The 19,591-nt window shown below is 40.4% G+C and overlaps 1 protein-coding gene across 12 annotated transcripts in view; it reads left to right on the top strand.

Moving 5' to 3' along the window:
* Positions 1-19,591, top strand: part of Psd3 (pleckstrin and Sec7 domain containing 3) — a 520,985-nt gene that overhangs the window by 473,664 nt on the left and 27,730 nt on the right. For all 12 annotated transcript variants that reach the window (XM_027388898.2, XM_027388908.2, XM_035451484.1 and 9 more), the window contains 3 exons: positions 1,712-1,869; positions 2,576-2,720; positions 9,564-9,707. In XM_027388898.2, the coding sequence (XP_027244699.1) occupies positions 1,712-1,869; positions 2,576-2,720; positions 9,564-9,707 (447 nt within the window). The remainder of the gene's footprint in view (positions 1-1,711; positions 1,870-2,575; positions 2,721-9,563; positions 9,708-19,591) is intronic.

Raw genomic sequence — 19,591 nt, 5'->3', positions numbered from 1 at the left:
AGAAACAAAGAGGCCATGTTGAGAAAGGGGGTTGCATGCAGGATTCTGTTTCAGCATAAATCCTGAGGCTAGAGGGGATATTGTGCACAGGCTACCTGAACTTGAAACTACTGCTCAAAATTATGTGAGGAGAGTCACATAATTTTAGAATGTCGAGTCACTAAGACATGCAAAAGAGACCTCCCAGCATAACTATATTATAGTTATGTGGGCTGATGGAACTCATACTAGAACATAAGGTTTAGTGTGTTGGGTTTACTTTTAATATTCTCTTTTCGTTATCTTTTGTTCATCTTACCTTGCCACAAGACTCTCAGCAGCAAACTGTAACCCCTGAGCTTTAGTAAACCAAGACTTGTTGGAAACCCTTTCTGAAAGCTGGCATTTAATATTGTGAATGGGGGACTCTATATATAGTTACTGGTGTTTACTTCATGACTGAAGGAAAAACCTTTGCCTCTGAGCTTGACAGGGATCATTAAAGATCAATATTCAGTTTGTCTATTTTTATTCATTTTGAATAAGTACCTTCTTATGTACTTTATACCTATTTAATATATTTGAATTATTTGAGTGTTGGATGGTATTGGTGAAAAACAGGGCAGTATGGGGGAAGTACTAATTGCTTTTCTAAAAACTTGGGGCGGGAAGAAATCCTGTAATGAGAATACTAACATCTTCTCTTTCATATGTTCACTATGAATTAGAAAGTGATTGTGTGTGTGTGTGTGTGTGTGTGTGTGTGTGTGTGTGTGTGTGTGTGTGTGTGTGTATTTTCTTTATAGGAGAATCATAAGCTTATTAAACATCCAGAAATATGTACTGTCACAGCTTGTCCTGTATATAGCAGAGAACTAGCATTTTACATTGGTTTTTAACCTTTATTTATTCCAATGAACCCAGCAAATACTAGAAATAAATTGACAAACCTATTTTTAATTCTGATTATTATTCTACTAGTGAAGTTTTTGTTTTGGCTGTCATGTTTGGAGGGTAGTCATACAAAGGAACCTTTGAAAATTCTGAATTATGCAATTGTTGTTAAAAATAAAATTGTATGTGCACGACACCTTCTTATGTACTTTATACCTATTTAGAAAAATGGAATCAAGATTTATCTTAAGTTGACCTTTCTTTATTTTCTCATCAGAAGAGCTAGGGAAATTGCTTTATTCCATTGCTCATTTTCATATTGATAATATGAACTACCTCAAAAAGATAGCCTGAGGAAAATGTAATGTGTTCAGGTAAAGGACTAAGAAACATTGTTCCCACCACCAGTGCAGGTCTGTTGATAGTAGCTGCAAGCTTCTGGACTTGTCCATTTCTTCCTGAAGCCAGTCTATGCTACCTAGGGGACCTGGCCATGTTGCAACTTTCCATAATGTGGATATCTATTTGGCCTTCCTCAGCAGGCTGCCTGTGTGTGTGTGTGTGTGTGTGTGAGAGAGAGAGAGAGTGAGAGAGAGAGAGAGAGAGAGAGAGAGAGAGAGAGAGAGCTTTATAAAAAATGCCTTTATGTACATTCATTGTCTTGCTGCATGTTGTTCAAAAATTGGATAGTTACATTTCCAAAATTATCAAGAGTTTGCATACCACATTTTGCTTTTCCCATGGATTTTCTAAAGTATGTTGTTCCTTTAGTTTCAGATTCAGAATGCTCAAACAGTGGTCAAACTCTTGTGCTTCTTTTCTTCATATCCATCTGCAGGATGAATATAAGCCAGAGAAGGCTTTGTCAGAAGAAGACTTGAAAAATGCAGTGAGTGTGCACCATGCCCTGGCATCCAAGGCCACCGACTACGAGAAGAAGCCGAATGTGTTTAAACTCAAGACTGCCGACTGGAGGGTCTTGCTTTTCCAAACCCAGTATGTTTGTTGCTTTTGTTATTATTTGGTCCTACTCTCCTCCTACTCATAGTCCTCCTCTTCCTCCCACTCTCCATGTAAAGGGGGAAGGAGAGAACCAGCTCTAACCTTCATAATCATACTTTGGCATGCACCTCCACCCACCCACCCCCACGCACACACATCATACATACGCAATAATAATATTTTTAAAGAATGATGCCATAAACATTGACATACAAATTTTTGTGTATCAGTGCTTCATCTCTCTTGTGTACCTATCTAAGAGTAGAGTTACTGGGTTGTGTTGTAAATGTGTAGTTAATATTTGAGGAAATTATCCAACTCTTTCCCACAGTGGTCAGGCATGTCTTTTTATACTTCCTTCTACTGTGTATGCCTCAGTTTGATTGAAAAAATGTGTGATTAAAAAAGATGAGTTAATTTTAATTGATTTTGGCCTAGACTAGCTTCCAAAAAAAAGTAGAGTTACATAGCATATATCCCATTTTCTGTATGTATCTTAAAGAGTCACAAGTTTGTATTATGATGACATTCTGTATCCTTTGATTGTATGAGCCCTGTTGAGATGTTAACCTCCAGTGAACCTTTATACTAAAAATAAATTATCATAATGTACCATTTTAAGTCAGTGGTAAGAAAGAGACAAAGTGTACTCTGCCTAGATACAGCACTATCCTAACATCCACGTGCCTTCCTCTCTTAGGAGTCCAGAGGAGATGCAAGGATGGATAAGCAAAATTAACTGTGTTGCAGCCGTGTTTTCTGCACCACCATTCCCAGCAGCCATTGGCTCTCAGAAGAAGTTTAGCCGCCCACTTCTGCCAGCCACCACAACAAAATTATCCCAGGTAAGCATGTGTGATCAGGCTCTGCACTTGGGAAAACATGTCTTGTAATGATATTAATTTAACTAAATTTTGTTTTGTTTTTTCAAGATAGGGTTTCTCTGTATTTCTTTAGAGGTTGTCCTGGAACTCTCTCTGTAGACCAGGCTGGCCTCGAACTCACAGAGATCCACCTGCCTCTGCCTTCTAAGTGCTGGGATTAAAGGCATGTGCCACCAATGCCCGGCTTAATATTAACTAATTTTTAATATTGACAGGTTCTGTATATTTCAGTCTATCTTTTAATATAGACCTTGTAAGAGTGAATTACATAAGTGGGGCAAATGCAGTATGCTCTGTTTTACACTTCAAACACCTTTGCATGCTTTTGTTTTTTCGGTCTTAATTTTCTGTCACCTGCCTAAGGTTGAATCAATATCCTGGCTTGGCAATGAGCTTTTCATCCTTTATCCATTTGCTGTTTAACTCCATTTGCTGTTTTATGGAGGAATATAAAAATATTTCCATGATTCCTTTCTCAATGTAGAGTGAGACCCTGGGGTAATTCCACTTTAATTCCTTGCCCTTGGGGAAAAGATGATAACATTATTTTCCCCTAAACTCATCAAAGAGCTCGAGCTCTTTTCTGGATTCATTTACATAGATTTATGTCTTTGCTGTTGTCAGATTAATCTATAGATTATCATACCCACTTCGCCTCAGAGCTGTCTTCAGAGGCACTGTCAACATTAACCATGTCTGAAATAGCCCCACTACCAGTGACCAGTAAAAGATTTGGGTGGTTACTTCGATGTCTTTACAACATTTTTGTTTCTTACTACAGAAGACATTGCATCTAACTGGTGGGCCAGACCCTGGTGTTAAGAAGCAGTTCAGTTTGTTGGACAGAGAAAAACCTAAGTCCAGAATTCTGCATGGTAGAAAGGAGAGGTACTAGGTGAAAGGTCTGATAAGAAGTTTAAAGGAAGACAAGCTAGCACATGGGGTGTGGTACAAGGGATGGAATGATCAGAAGAAAAGCACTGGTACAGAAGCTATGACCATGTTGCTATGGCCTGAGAAGCCTTGAGACGAGCAGGACAACCTCTGAGGAGGTAAGGCAAGGCTGTATCATGAAAGAACCTTGTCCTGATCTGTTCTACTGTAGCAGAATACCAGAGACAGTAACTGATTTAAAAACAAAACTCTTTGTTTCCTGTGAGGTCAGGGTCCTCCTGCTCTCTGGCAATCTTGTAGAGCATCACCTGGAGAAGAGAACAAGGGGCTGAGCAGGAGAAAGTTGAGGGTGTCAAACAGATTCTTTGCAGCCCACACCTCTACACAAAACAATATTCTCAATCATCTGTGAGTGTTGAAACTCATTCAACCTAGTCACCTCTTCACAGTCCCAACTCCATATCTCCGCAGTAGAAATTAAACTTCCATGGACATCTTGGAGGGGACACTAAACCATCACATGTTTGCCATGTGTAGGATTTTGAATGCTTTGGTAGCTGCCCAGTATCCTCAAGACAATAGCCTTGAGTAGAATAAGAATGAGATCCAATCTGTAATGTAGATGTTATTATTGTTGCTTTATGACGGAAGAGTTTAAAGAAGATGGTACTAGAAGCACAAAGGCCCTTGAAGGAGCTTTAGCAATCCAGAAGAGAATACCTAAGCTAGCTGTGGATGGACACAGAAGCATTTGAGCATGTGACTGGAACAACCAGCTATGGTGTTTCTGCATTAAAAAAAGCAGAAGGGAAGTCAGATAAAATAAAGACAAGAAGTAAGTTCTACTAGGTGGCAGAGAAGTCACTGGCTAAACTTGATGGGAACATTTTGACTGCAGTGATGGGAGTTGAATCCATCCTGGCCTCCTTTGATGAGGGAATGCAAGCTGATGAAGATGGGGAGAAAGGGGGTGGGCACAGGTATTCCTAGAGTTAAAACAAAAAAGCCACTAGTAAAAAAAAGTGGCATGGCTTTGGGAAAGATTATCCTGTGTTTCTAACTTCTATTAGATATTCGCTATATGTGCAGATAAGCATTACTTTTGCTGTAAAATTCATCTTCAAACGTATTAGGGATAGAAATAACCAAGCATCAGAGAAGAGTGGCATTTAATTTCTATGGAGAGTATATACAGTGAAACATTTCCAGATCTTCCCTGATGTCAGAGTTCTTCCTCTCCTGTTGAGAACCACTGCTTTTCCCAGTGATTGTGTGTCTGAGAGCTTCAGATCCACAGAGCCCCAGTCTAGTCATGGCCTCCCTGAATGACAGAAGCTCTTGTGTAATTCATTTTTATTGATTTATTGATTCTTTTTACATTTCATTTTACATTTCAACCACAGTTCTCCCTCCCACCCATCCTCCAGACTCCTCTCATCTCTTCCCAGACCACCCCCAGTCCACTCTTCCTCAAGGGTAAGGGCTCTCATGAGGAGTCAAAAAAGTCTGGCACAGGCCCCTCTCCCATGCATTAAGGCTGAGCATAACTTCCCACCATAGGGAATGGGCTCCAACAAGCTAGCTCATGTACCAGGTTTGTGTCATGGACCTACTGCCAGGGTCGCCTCAGATAGTCCAAGCTTCACTACTGTATCCCACATACAGATGGCCTAGTTCAATCCCCTGGAGTCTCCTGTTTCATAATTTGAATTCTTAAAGTTTATAACAACAAGGTGAGCACTCTCCTGGAAAAGTAGTGTTAGGAAAAATTAAAGGTTCAATTAAGAGTGTTTGCTACTTTAAAACACATTTGTTCATTATCCTGTCACTTGTGGGCTTTTCTTTAATTTGTTCTTGTCTTTCCTCCAAAACATATTAGCCTGAATTATTAAGACTGATTGCTGCCAGTGTGGCAGAGCTCTTCCTGAACAGCTCTGCTGTGTGGGAGTCACCTTCTCTGTTGTTTTCCTCGTAGTGCTGCCAGAGTACATTTTTCTTCTGTGTGTAGGGGGAGGGGTGGGTGGAGAGACTACTTTAAAAATATAAAGTTTTTCTCCTCCTTCTAGTGTAGCTGTCCAAACAGAATGTCATGCCCCACAATACACACCTTAGCCACCAAAGCCAACAAGCTTTTCAAGCTTTGACGGGCACAGAATAATCTGAAACTTGTACCAAAGGCCCAGTTTGCAGCCCTTTGTGATGATTAAGATCCAGGCTGAGACAGGACCTGTGCATGTGTCTCAGATGCCAGTAGTTGACTAGGAAAAATGGTGGGTGGCATGTAGACTCATGACCGTGGCGCACTCGGCCTTCCTGAGGTCTTTCTACACTTCTGAGCACTTCCATCTAAAGTTACTATTTCTGGTATCTATTCCTATTGTATTTGAATTCCAACCATTTTCCTGTGTAAAAGTTTGAAATGGATGATCATTAGCGCCATTAACTGATGGCAAGCCATAAGATGAATGCTGGTAAGAAACAAGAGTCCTGTGCTCACTTTTTACACTGAAGTCTCCACCTCTTACTAGGTGGTAGGTATTAAAGAAAGCCTCTTACATACCAGGAAAGCAGTCTACTATTGAGCTATAGCCCAGCGAATTCCTCCTTTAGTCCTGTGGTTTGGTCAAGGATGGGACTGCTTAGAAGACACTAAGAATGTGTGTGGTATGATAGAAGAGGCCTTCCTCACTGGTCAGAACTATACACCTCACCGCATACACACTTCTGCAGTCACTCATGTGATGGCCTCATGTCTGTCTGCCTGTCTGTCTGACTGTATGTATGTATGTATGGAAATGTCTTACTGACCCTCATTAATGAATAATGTTAATGCAACTAGCAAAAGTTAATCCAAGTGCAGTGAACACATCTATAATTCAGCTACTTTGGAGAATGAGTCAAGACAACTGCTTCAAAACCAGCCTAGGCAATGTATCAAGTAACTAAATTTAAAAGACAAAATGTGAAATGCCCTTCAAAATGAAAATACTATTAGGTAAGAGAAAGTTAAAACTCCTTTTAAATTTTAGTTGACTTAATATGAATTGTCTATATTTACAGGTTCAGAGTGTTTTCATAGTATGCATACATAGTATGCAATGATTAACCCAGCTAATTGACACATGTGCCACTTTTGTGACAGGAACATTTGACATTTCTTTTAGAAATTTTGAATTATGTATCATACTATTATTAATTATTATCATCTTGATATACTATAGAATTCTTGAATTTATTCTTCCTGACTGACATTTTAATCTTTGGCCAATATCTCCCTAATCCTCACAATCCCCAGCCTATATAGCCACTATTCCACCATCTAGTATCATGGGTTTGACTCTTTTGAATTTCCCATATAAGTGAACTCATACAGTGTTTACTGTGTTTCCATGTTGTAGTATGTGACCAGAATTTCATTTTTTAAGGCTGAATATATATGTTACATTTTGATTACTCATGGTCTCTGTTGTTGGACACATAGTATATGTCTATATTTTAGACATTGTGAGTAATGAGAGTGCATGTATCTTTTTTTTTACATTATTTCATTCATTATATAGCAAAATGGGATGGCTGGATCATCTAATAATTCTGGTTTTAGTTTTCCAAGGCCCTTGCATGCAGTTTTCCATAACTGCTGTGCTGTTACATGCCCTCACAGTTCTGAAGCCCTGGAGATACAATGTCTAGGGTGCCAGCAAGGTTGGAGTCTGAAATACTTCCCTTTGAGCTGCTTCTGATTTCTGTCCTTCTAGCCTTTCCTTGCTGTGTAGAATGCATGCAGAGTGGTCAGGTTTTCTAGTGTTTCCTAAACACACTGGGCCTTATAATCACCTTGAGCTTCCATCTTCAACTATAGGTACATGGGGGTTAGGCCTTCAGCATGTGCATTTTAGAAAAGGAGCAATCTGTAATATGGTCTGTATACTACTTAGCAGAACATAATAGGTGAAAAAATTAAAAAAAAATCTCTCTTGAGAGTTTTATTGGCTTTTGTCATTATTAGTGCACAGCTGATGGGTTTTCCTAAATCTTAAATATCTCTCCAATTTTTGCTGGGATTACTTTGAGTATTTTGTTATACCTGGTACATCAAATGATTTGGTCCTATTTTCATCCTTCACTCCATGATTCTCTTTTTTTTTTTTTTTTTTGAGACAGGGTTTCTCTGTGGCTTTGGAGGCTGTCCTGGAACTAGCTCTTGTAGACCAAGCTGGTCTCGAACTCTCACAGAGATCCGCCTGCCTCTGCCTCCCAAGTGCTGGGATTAAAGGCAGGTGCCACCACCGGCCGGCGCACTCCATGCTTCTTGTTTTGCATTCACTTAGTTTACTTTTCATTTTTTACTTTATATTTGATGATCTCAAATGTTCAGGTTATTTTCTTTGGGCTCTAGGGATCTCACTATGTTAGAGGACTCTATGGTACTTTATTTGACTCATGCTTTCTGGGTAACTTTTTACTTATAATAGTCTTTAGTATTTGTAATTATTAATATTCTGATAGCTTTAAAATCCATCTCTATTCTGCTGTAAAAATTTTATGATATAGAATCATGCTTTTGTTATGTAAAATATATTGGTGCTTTTCATTCCTTTTCATCTGCCATCCATTTGTTTTATACTGCACATGTAAAATTGCTCAGGATTTTGAACAGTTTTCATCAAAAAGCAGAATGCTAAGCAGTTACACAATTGTAGGGATGCCAGAGATTGCAGTATTTTTGTTTCAAGCATGTTGAAAGCTGCTGGGTGCCTATTATGGGTCTATAATCCCAGCACTCAGGAGGTGCAGGCAGGAGGGTAAACTTTCAAGACCAGCCTATTCTACTCAGTGAGCCTGGAAAAACAAAATAGAAAGAAAGAAGAAAAGAATGAATGTTGCAGGATCCCTACAGGTGTCCCTTGAAGGTGGGGGAAAGTAGGCAGGACACCAATGACATAGGCATCGGGAACAAGTTGAAACAAGAAGCTCAGTTTATTCCAGAGAGGGGTAAACCTTTTATACTCCCCAGCCCTGCCCCAGGTCAGAAGATCCACTGAGCTGGCCTCTGCTGAGGCAATGTGGTAGCTGTCCATAGGTCCATGTCATCTCTCTGCTGTGGCCAATACCCTCTGCCAGACCTGGGCTGGATGTCAGGAAATATCTACTGTGCATGCTCTACTGTCAGGCCCATTGAGGCTTAGTTTTCCCACAAATGAATATTTTCAGTGTCTTCTGAGACAGCTGAACAATTTATCTACTTTGGTAATATATTACTAAGTTGATATAAATGGTGTCCAGGAATGGAAATCCTTATATATTGAATTGATAGTACTGTGCTAGTACCGAGTGTATGGACTGACACTGTGCATGCAGTAATCTCACTCAGTGTTTAACTTTAGGTCAATGGAATTAAAACAAGTAAGAACCTCTGCCACTCTAGGGAAGAATTTCTTCTGCAGATAGGTTTCACAGAAGCATTTTTACGTAGAACAATTTCTCCCCCAAAAGGAAAATCTTATGTAAAAAAAAATGCTCATTATTACAAACAGGGAGAACCTAATAGCATTGCTGAGTGGGCATGGAAGGAGAAGCCAAATTATGTGGCTCTCAGAAAAGGTGTTTGTAACTTGCTTGTCAGGGTTTTTTTAAGTGGCTTTGTCCCTACTTGGTGACAAGTACAGCTGGTAAAGAGCTCAGAAATGGTGTGACTTTGTTATAAGAGATTGGCCAGTATTGTTAGTCTCTGTTCCATCTTAAAAGGGAACATACCAACACTGGCCTATTACAGTTGGAAGGACTTATAACCAAAGACTCCCTGGACCACTTTGATAAATTGAAGTCATTAAACAGAAAGGATTTTACAGGCATCTTGTGCTTCTCTTTGATTATTTTCTGAACACTGAATGACTTCATAATTTCCTGCAGGAGGAACAGCTGAAATCCCATGAAAGCAAGCTGAAGCAGATCACGACTGAGCTGGCTGAGCATCGCTCATACCCCCCAGACAAGAAGGTCAAAGCCAAGGATGTCGATGAATACAAGCTCAAAGATCACTATCTGGACTTTGAGGTATTGTGAGCCTAGAAGTTACTGAGTGCTTGTTTTATGATCCATCTGTGAAGTAAACCCCTCATAGAAGTCATGGTAGTGAGTTTGCCTTGTCCTGGCTCCAACTTAGGATGCCCTACTATAACAGGAGTCCTTGTAGCTCCTTGTGCTTGGGATTTTATTTAGGCACCAAATAAATATCAAAGTGCACTTCAGACAGATAGCCTCCTAGTAGGAATAGTGTGCACCTGTGGTAAGGGTTAAAAAAAGAACAGCAGTAGAGGAAGCATGCCAGGAGGACAGCTGCTTTCTGTGACCCTGTGTTTCATCCAACAGAGTTTAGGTCAAAATAAAGTATGGTGGAGGAAATGAGCTGCGGGGTGATAGGAAGCATCTGCTCATTCTGGTACACCCTTGCTGCTAGGTGACGTCAGTACACTTTTCTCCACCACTCACCGCCCTGCTTTCCAGAGGGGGATTGATGAATTAGGTCTGGGCTCATTCACACTCATCTGGTGTTGCCGGTGTGATGATGATGAGAAAGGTAGATTCCCAACCAAGCTGAACACATTTTCCCAAGTGTACCCTTTGTTTACAGTGTCTCTCAAATCATAGCCAGTATCCTCCATCTCTCCCTCTTGACCACCACCTTCAGATCCTTAAAGTATCTTTCTTTTCTAAAAATCAAAAAAAGAAAGAAAAGAAAATGGGAAAATGTATAAGCCACACGTTTCTCGTTTTTCACATACCCTTCTGTCAGGTTCCATGTCCTCATTCTTCCTCGTTCCCATTTGAAATGCCATTTCCTCCTCGAGATTGAAACTGGGGGCATCTGAGCACTTGAATCCCAATCCTGTCTTTGGGGTGCTCCACCTATACCCTCTTTGCCACAGCCACTAGCTCGGTGCCACCTCTGCACCAAGCCTGGCTTCCTTTTGTCTCATGGGAACTAGCAGTTGTCTCTTGCTGTCTTTCCTGCCTTCAATTCATCCAACTCCTTTTCTTTTTTTGTTCTGAGGACCAACCTCATTGATAGTGTCACCTGTTCCACAGCTGTCCCAGCTCTTACACCCAAATCCCTTTTATCTTCCAGATAAAGTTCCACATGTGAATCAGAGAGGATTTGCCTTTTCCTCTTTTCTAGACCATGATTCTCTCCACACCCAGTAGTAATATTTCTAACCCTTCTCACCCAACCATATACATTGCTTCGTTCAGTTACTTCTGCCTCCAATGTCTTTCCTATGATTTCCATTTTTCCTACTTACTATTTTTCAAGGTAAGACCCAAACCTCTGCTATGAAAATCTTGTTCTCAACCTTTCATAAAAGTCAGTCTGCTGTGGAACTCACCCTAGGTTGGCTCTGTATTCAGCTTATATTAGTCTGTTTTTGTGTCTGAAGTAGATTCTACAGGCCCCCTATGCAGCATGGCCAGGGCCCTGTACTTGCTTGTTGAAGCTGCTACTTGAGTTGTGGCTTTCTTTCTTTTTTTTTTTTTTCTTTTTGGTTTTTCGAGACAGGGTTTCTCATGGCTATGGAGGCTGTCCTGGAACTAGCTCTTGTAGACCAGGCTGGTCTCAAACTCACAGAGATCCACCTGCCTCTGCCTCCTCTGCCTCCCCAGTGCTGGGATTAAAGGCATGTACCACCAACGCCTGGCTTGTGGCATTGTACTTAGGATAGACTTAGATGGCAGAGCCATCCATGACTCTTCTCCATGGTAAAGGAGTCTTTGGTCCAGTCAAAAAAATCTAGGAAAAATTGAAAGTTAGTTTGTTAACAAAAACTACTGAAGCCTGACCAGCAAAAGACTTGAAAAATCAATGAAAAACAAAGTGAACAGCTCATCTTTGGCCAGGCTTGTTCATTCTTGGGAAATGTGAGTTCTCAAAAAGCAATCCTTATTCTTCACACTTCTGGAATAACTTGAAACTATGGACTCATCTTTGTTTCGCACTTTGTAATTAAATTTCCAAACACCTCACTCCCCAGCTTCCAATACTCAGCACCTTGCTTTGAGCCCTTGACTCTAGGAGGAGAGCCTTTCTCCCAGGAGGTGAGTCTTTTGCAAGACCACAGGAAGGTAACCACTGCTAGCACAAAAGGCCAATGTGTGGATCTTCTGTAGGGCATTTTCCTGAAAATGGAGCCCACCAAGAAACAGCAGTTTTGTTTCCTGAACCCTGAAATTAGACCAGCTTCGGGGAAATTAGGTCTTGTCATCATTGCCTCCTTGAGGAAGGTTATATTCCAGGACTTTACTCATTAATTAAAAGTCAGACTCAGGCTAATGTGTCAAGTGTGTTGAATTGTCTGTCAGGCTGCATTAACCTGTGTCAATGAGGAAGGTCCATGGGTCCTTCCTGTGTGAATGTCATTAAAAAGGATTTCTATGAGGTGAATAAATACTCTTGGAGAAGCAATTCATTGTTTTTCACCAACTCAGATGAAAATTGAAATAATGGGTCTTGGGGAATCTACTGTGTTGTTAGTTCATCCACAGAATTGATTTCCTATTGGGTACTTGTAAAGGCCCTCCCTTATTTCCTTGATAGAATTCAGGGGTCTCTCCTGAATAGAATGTAGTCCAATTTGTGTATTTAGCTTATAGCTGTACCCAAGATCCTAGAATATTTACCAGGTCCGTGATACTCAGCTGAATGACTCAGTGTAACTTTATCATAGCACATAAAGATGACATGAGAGAAAGGAGTGCATTCAGAAAGCTTATGTCCTTTATGTAGGGACAGATGCATATGTGACAGCAAATCCCATTAGCAGGTGAGAAGAGAAGAGAAGGCCTGCAGGTCCACAGAGCCTGTGGATGGTCAGTGACAGGAGGCAGGTGCTCATCCAGCCCACATTGTCACTCAAGGAATCACAGGGTCAGTTCTCTTAGCTCTTGAGGATTGAGTCTCACCTACTCCATGGCAGGTCACTATCTAGAAGCCTCCTTTGATTTCATAGCAGTTCTTATCATTTCCCCAAGCTCAGAAAGAAAAGCATTTTTGTTTTGGCAGGATATTAAATTGCTTGTAACAACACTAGGAGTGTTCCTATGTTTTATGCATTTCAGTTAAATCCCAGGTTGCTTTGAGGACAAATAAATCTTCATGGCGGGCCAGATTCATAGCTTTCTGTATGGCTAAGAATATCTGAAAGCCCTCACTCAGTAAATAATTAGAAATTCCAGTAAATGTATAGGTTTATGACTTAAACAAAGAAATCTACAAAAAACAAAGAAAATTTCATGTTAGCCTTGTAGGAAAAGGTTCATTTTTACCTAAAGCAGTAAATTTCACTGTGAATGGGCTGTAATTAACAAAGCCTACACCTTTTGCTCTGACTAATATTTGATAGAAAATGGACAGTTTTATTCTTGACTCAATTAGTACCCGAACCATGGCCTTTTTCTTGGAAGAATTTCCATGTAAAGCTTGCTTTTGGAAAGAGTATGCTCTGAAACAAAGTTATTAAGCATCACAAGACCACAATAAAGGAAACTGTTGTTTCCTGATTCTGGGAAATACAAATCTGTGATAGCCACACATCCTACACACACAATAGCTTATTTCTGCTTTATTTAGTTCCCATTTTATTATAAGGTGTTTTCATTGGTTTCCAAACTCTGGGTACATTAGAAAATATATAAAGATTTAGAGGTAAGACAGATGGTTTGCAAATAAGGTAAACACTCATAAAGGTCCAGCCAGTCAAGGCACAGTAATCTGAGCTTTGCTGGGAAGCATTTATGTGTTTGAAGAAGTAACATCATAAAATTCTCTTGATGACCTTGTCCTCACCCCTTGTATTTGGCTTTAAAAAGCAACATCTACTAGAAATGAAGACACTGTTTATTTCAAGGTGTGTTTCAGGCAGAATTTAAGATAGTTGCAATAGTTAACTAACTGATCCTTGCATTGAGTTCGTTAGACCTGAGGAGAGAGAAGGTATATCAGTATAAACCTCTAAATCATTGCTGGACTGTGAGACATTTACTCAAGAGGGATTAGTGAGGTGGATTGATCACAGGTTCACAAAAGCAATTGGAGAGCCATCTGCAAAACCAAGCCTAACTCAATGTTCATTGATTGTATATGGCATCATATTGTTTTATTTGCTTTGCTTGCAGTGGGAATTCATTTAAGCAAAAGAAGCTATTTCCTTCCTGCTGGGTCCATCATATCACATCCAATAGCTCTGCATCTTTGTTAATCCCTGTAGGTGTCTGAATCTCCCAATCCTGTTATTGAGACTGCAGCCAGTTGTTTATGATCAGATTGTTAGTTGGACCATTGAATGTTGGCTTCAGAATTCATCATGATATAGTTTGTGTACCACACAAAATTAGTGTGTCAGAAATAACCCTCAATGTAATAGCATTGAATGGTGGATCCTAATAAGTGAATTCAACCCTCTGCTCCTCACCCACTCATGTCCCTTCTTGCATTCTCCCTTGTGCTGTAGTATGATGCTGCATGAAGACTCACAATTCTTTGTTCTTTATAAACTGCCCCACCTTTGGCATTCTCTATCACCACATAGGTTGATAAACAATAAGTACAGAGAAGTGAAACTTTGTTCTGTAATAAATGGCTGGAAGTGTGAGAGTGACTTTGGAATTAGGCAATGAGTAGGGGATAGCACTGTTTTGAGATAAATGCTGGGAAAACCTTTATTGTCACAAATGAAGCATAAAGATGATTCTGCTAAGGACTCAGAGGAAGGAAACAGCTAAATTAAGTCCCATGTTTCCTAGAGTGCTTCAATGGTGTTTGGCATAATATAGACACACTCCAGGAGCATGAAGTCTCAGAAATGAGAAACAGTGTACTAAAACCTGGAGTCAATGCCATGCCTGGTAAACAGTTGCAAAGAACTCAGCAGAATTGACTGTAATCTAGGCCCTTAAGGAAGGCTAATTTAAAATTAGTAAATTCAGATAATAGAAGAAATTTGTAAACAAAATATCAAAGAAGTAGCTTGGCTACCTTTAATCCCATACAGTAAAGTAAAAGAGAACAGAAATTGAGACATAATTTATCATTAAATAAAAGTAGAGCAAGAAAGATTAGAAAAATTAACAACATGATCCTATAAAATGTGAAGAGGCCTTCTTGGGAGCACAAACCATAGGTATAGCCAAGCAGCCAATATGGAGGGGCTAGCATGGATAGAAGAGATCATTAGAATGTTGAGAAAGAGATCCTAAGGCTATTTCAGATGTCTGAAGATCACAACTCCTGGAAAAGCCTTGACTACTAAGTTTCTAGAGAGACCACAGGATTTTTTATTTTTTTTAATTTATTTATTAGTTCTAGTTAGGGAACAAGCTTGCTTCACATGCAAGTCCCTTCTCCCTCTCCCTCCCCTCACCCCCAACCCTCCTCCCCCACCCCCAGCCCACCCCCCACCCCATCCACCAACCACTCCCCAGGCAGGGTAGGGCCCTCAACGGGGCCCTGCAAATTCCACCAAATCTTCCTGTGCTGGTCCTGGGCCCTTCCCCATGTGTCCAGGGCCAGAGTGTAACCCTTCACAACCACAGGATCTTTAACACCATGTAGGAACTGTGCTTTCCAAATTCTTGTTCTCTATCCCTCGGCCACCCCAACCATAGCTTCAGCGGCCCCAGATACAGCTTAATCCTCTACTTGGAAAGTGTAAGCCATAAGTTTTGGTGGTATCCACATGGTACTGACTCTCCACGTGTGCTGAGTGCAAGAGCTTCCATTGCATGCTCCACTGCGATTTCAAAGGAATCCAGAAGAGACTCAGATGGAGATTTGTCAGAGAGTCCCAACAAAGACAATGAATGCCTAGTGGAAGTGTGAGAGAAAGACCTCTACATAGTCACTTTTGAAGAAATTTCTACTGATGCTTTAAAGGGGAAGCCCTCAAAACCCCAGAACTATAAAGCTACTGGTATGAAAATGCCAGATAAGGAAATCTGCAGGCATTGGAACTTCCAGATAGGTTGGATGCCTAGACTAAGCCCAGTAAAGCTTTAAGACTGAATCCTACCTCCTACCAGCCAGGTGCCTTCATTTCTAGGTCAGGAGAAAGGACACGGAGTTGAAAAAATGAAGCCTCCAGCTTTAAGATTTAATGTTGCTTTCCATATTGAGTTGGGGGAGGATAACAAACACCCTTGAAGATGTGTTTCTACATCTTCAAAAGAGAATAGCTGGTCATTGTTGTGTAGACACCATTCTGTTATGATAAATCTTTCCACCAAAAGCCACCAAGCCCCACTGCCACATGTGCTTTCTACGCCAGCCACCTGCCTGAATTAGGGCCCCAATTAATGCACAGAGAGACTTGTATTAGGTACAATGCTGCTTGGCCAATGACTAGGATTTCTCATCTGTTAGCTCAGTCTTAATTATCATAAATCTATATATTTTATAAGACTTATCTTATCGGACACCTTATTGGCGTCCCTCCTTGCCAATGGATCACATTGCACTGCTGGAGGAAGAGCAGAGGGGAAAAGGGACACTTCCTGTTTCTCCTTTCTTAAATATGAGTCTCCTTGCTATGTCATTTCCTGTCTGGTTCACCATTTCTTTACTACATCCCAGAATCCTCTTTGACTCCTAGTCCTGTCTAATTTGCTGTCTCATTGGCCAGACAGTATTTTATTCAATAATCAATAAGATGAACATACACAGAACATTCCCCATCATTGTTATTTTACCCTTATTGAAACCTAGTGGTGATCACAAATTCATTGATGGAGACATATCTTCATTAAGATAAAGTATGGCTGGCTCAATTCCATCCATATCTAATTAAGACAAGACATGTGTTGATAAGCTGTGGTATTTGGTAGGTTAGATGTATTGAATACATATTTGACTTACTTTAAGTGTATGGTGGGCTTGTCAGGACATATCCCATGTAAGGAGCATGCAAGATGGGATAGAGAGACTGTGTTTTGTATTGTGAGAAGAATGTGAATTTTGGAAGTTAGAAGTGGAATGCTGTCATTTGAAAGTCCCTTGATTCATGTGTTACAAGTAAGAAGAGCTCATTGAATGGTGAGAGCATCCCCTTTACAGGTATATTGCAGTCACTGTCCCCACGAGGTTAGTTCCATGAGAAGGGCTTTGTTAGAAAACTAAGCCTGAACTTGTTCTATTTTGCCTCTCTTGTTGTTTCCTCCTCCTGCCATCAGATAACAGCAGCCAAAGGCCCTTGCCAAGTGCTAAGGCAAATGTTCTTAGATGTCTCAACCTCCAGAACAAGGGGTCAAATAACTTTTCTATTAGAAGTTACTTGTAGACATTTCTATTATAGTGATACAAAAATGATTAAAACATATTCCTTTATGCTTTGAAGAAGAATGTGTGCAGGTGTCTGAGTCCTCTCATTCTTGTGTATAGGAAAGTGTGCCAGATTCCCTCATGACTGAAACCAGGCAGTTAGAGGCTGGCATTCAACTGAGTCCCCACTCCTGAATTGTGACCCAGAGTAGCATATGCTCATGGCTTAACACAGGGAGGACCCACACAGGCCACATGCCTACAGGAGTTAATTTTAGAAACAACAAATGTCTACTATAACAAGGCATAACAATATTTTAGGAGAGAATATTTTAAATCTAAAAAATCTGGGGCATTCTTATAGATGCATCCTTTTCTGAATTTTTCTTTTTCTTGTCAATCAAAATGATTATTCCTTCTCAAACTGGTATATTTAAGAACAAGAATACATTGCCTATAGTCATTAAAGAAACCCAAAACAGCTAGTCTCTAAAGGCCACATAGTATCAACTAGAATTTTCTAAGCTTCCATTGAACCTTGGACATTTGTTAGATAGTTGTTAGTGTATAGTTAGTTTAATATATTTCCTTTTGATAAAATTCTGTTTACTTAGATTGTTCATTTTCCATTTCCTGTCACTGTATCAGTCATTCCCACATTTGGAGTCCTGTAACTGACTACCTTCCCATTCCTAGGTGTAACGTAAGGCCTATCTCAGCACCCTGCCAGGTGCCACAAAGAAACCCACCTTTTGAAATAACATTATCTAGATACTGAGTTATTATTCATGAAAGTTCAAAGACAGGAGTAATTTCCCTTTATCTCCCTAGTGACGACTAAGGCAAAATGCCATTAACCTACTTAAAGATAATTGGTGTCTCTAGTCTGTCTCAGTAACTGGGTCTAGCCTGGAACTGAATGCCACCTCCTTTGCAGACAGTATCAGAGACATGGTGTCATATGTTTGGATCCAGAGAACCAAAATAGCACAAGTCAGTAGAATTCCTGGAAATTTTTTTTTTTCATTTTAGTGGAATTACATCTTAAATGATTGCCAAAGACAGAGACCAAAGGTCAGCAGTTGTCCAGAGTTCATTTCAGGTAGTAATAGAAACAGGGTTTTTTGTCATTCACAGTCTCATATTGCACAATGGAAAAGGACTAAGAAGCCCTGAAGTTTAATTTTTAAATGATTATAGTTGCCTGCAAAGGTAGGAAAAGCCAAGCAACATAATCTTTGAGCTGCAGATAAGGAGCTAGTTCCTTACTTAAGAAGGCAGACTAAGCATCTAGTCTTTACTTAGAATGACTCAAATCCTAAGTCCTTCCTTTATGAGCTGTGTGTATGTGCCTGCAGTGTCTTCTCTGATGACAGGCATATTCTATTTGCTTAATGTATTATCCAATGCAAAAGGGTAAATGTTCTCAGAGATTTAAGAAAAGGGGAGGGTATAATTAGCACAGACTGGGAGTAATCTGCCTACAGTTACAAATTATCTGGACAATAATGTGAGCCAAAGACTTAAGACCAGCATAGGCAGTGTAACAAGACCCTGTCTCAAAAACAAAAAATGCCATACTAATCAAAACTGTAGTTCTAAAAATAAAAAACAAAACAAACAAACAAAAAAAAAAAAAAACGGTAGTTCTAACCTGGGGGATATAGCCCAGTGTAGAGTGCTTACCTGGTATACATAGGATCTTGGATTTAATCCTCAGCACTTGGTATAAACATGCAAATAAACTTAATGTGATAGTGATGTGTATATTGAAAACCAGTTGTGGGCAATGGGTGAGTAAAGCAAAAAAAGATCCCAGAAACAAATTCCTGAATACAAATGTGATGGCTATTCTTGTTTGTCAACTTGACATCTGGAACAACTAAAACCCAAGCAGCAGCTGGGCACACCTCAGAGGGATTTTTTCTTAATTAAATCATTTGATGTGGTGCAGGACAACATGCCTCCCAGAGAAGCCTGCATACTGGGCAACTTCTCTGTGTGAAGCTCTGTTCGACATCCCTCATGGGCTGCTCAAACCAGACATTCTACCCTGTGCAATGAGCCTAGGCTCCGGGTGTGCAAGAGCTGTCTGGCCGGCGGCCTATTGCTTAAGCATAGTTAGCCAAATATCAGTGGAAGCGCTTGGGCGATAACCATTTTGTCTCTTTTAGTTTTGAGCCTTGAGCTTACAGACCAGCCAGAAGTAACACCAATCCGCAGCAAACGGCTGCACCAAACAATCCCATCCCCACCCCTTAAGCGAGACAATCTCTCCGCCAAGGACAGGAGTTAATCTGGATAACAATAGCGGCTCTCAACTCCCGGGGAGAGGGTGGAGTTCCGACTTTTGAAGGTCCGAAGGGGCTCTTCGGGTGAGTCTTTCTGGGATCCACAGAGGATTTTCTTCATCCTGTGGAAAAACACATATCGCTCCCCTGGATCTTATGAGAATAGGATCCGGGCCTCTCCAAAGACCAGTTAAGATATCTTTCCATTTTACCATTTAATACTCATTGGTCAGGGTCATGCCCATGGCTTGTAACACATCTCGCCCCCACAGATTTACTGGGAGGGGCAAAACATAAGGGGTAAAGCGTCCCTGCCTGCCCTCAGTGCTCCGCCAGACCAAGGC

Source organism: Cricetulus griseus (assembly GCF_003668045.3).
Source record: "Cricetulus griseus strain 17A/GY chromosome 1 unlocalized genomic scaffold, alternate assembly CriGri-PICRH-1.0 chr1_0, whole genome shotgun sequence".
NCBI classification, from domain to species: domain Eukaryota; kingdom Metazoa; phylum Chordata; class Mammalia; order Rodentia; family Cricetidae; genus Cricetulus; species Cricetulus griseus.
The sequence above is the reverse complement of the archived record's forward strand: the minus strand, read 5'-3'. Positions and strand labels throughout refer to the sequence as shown.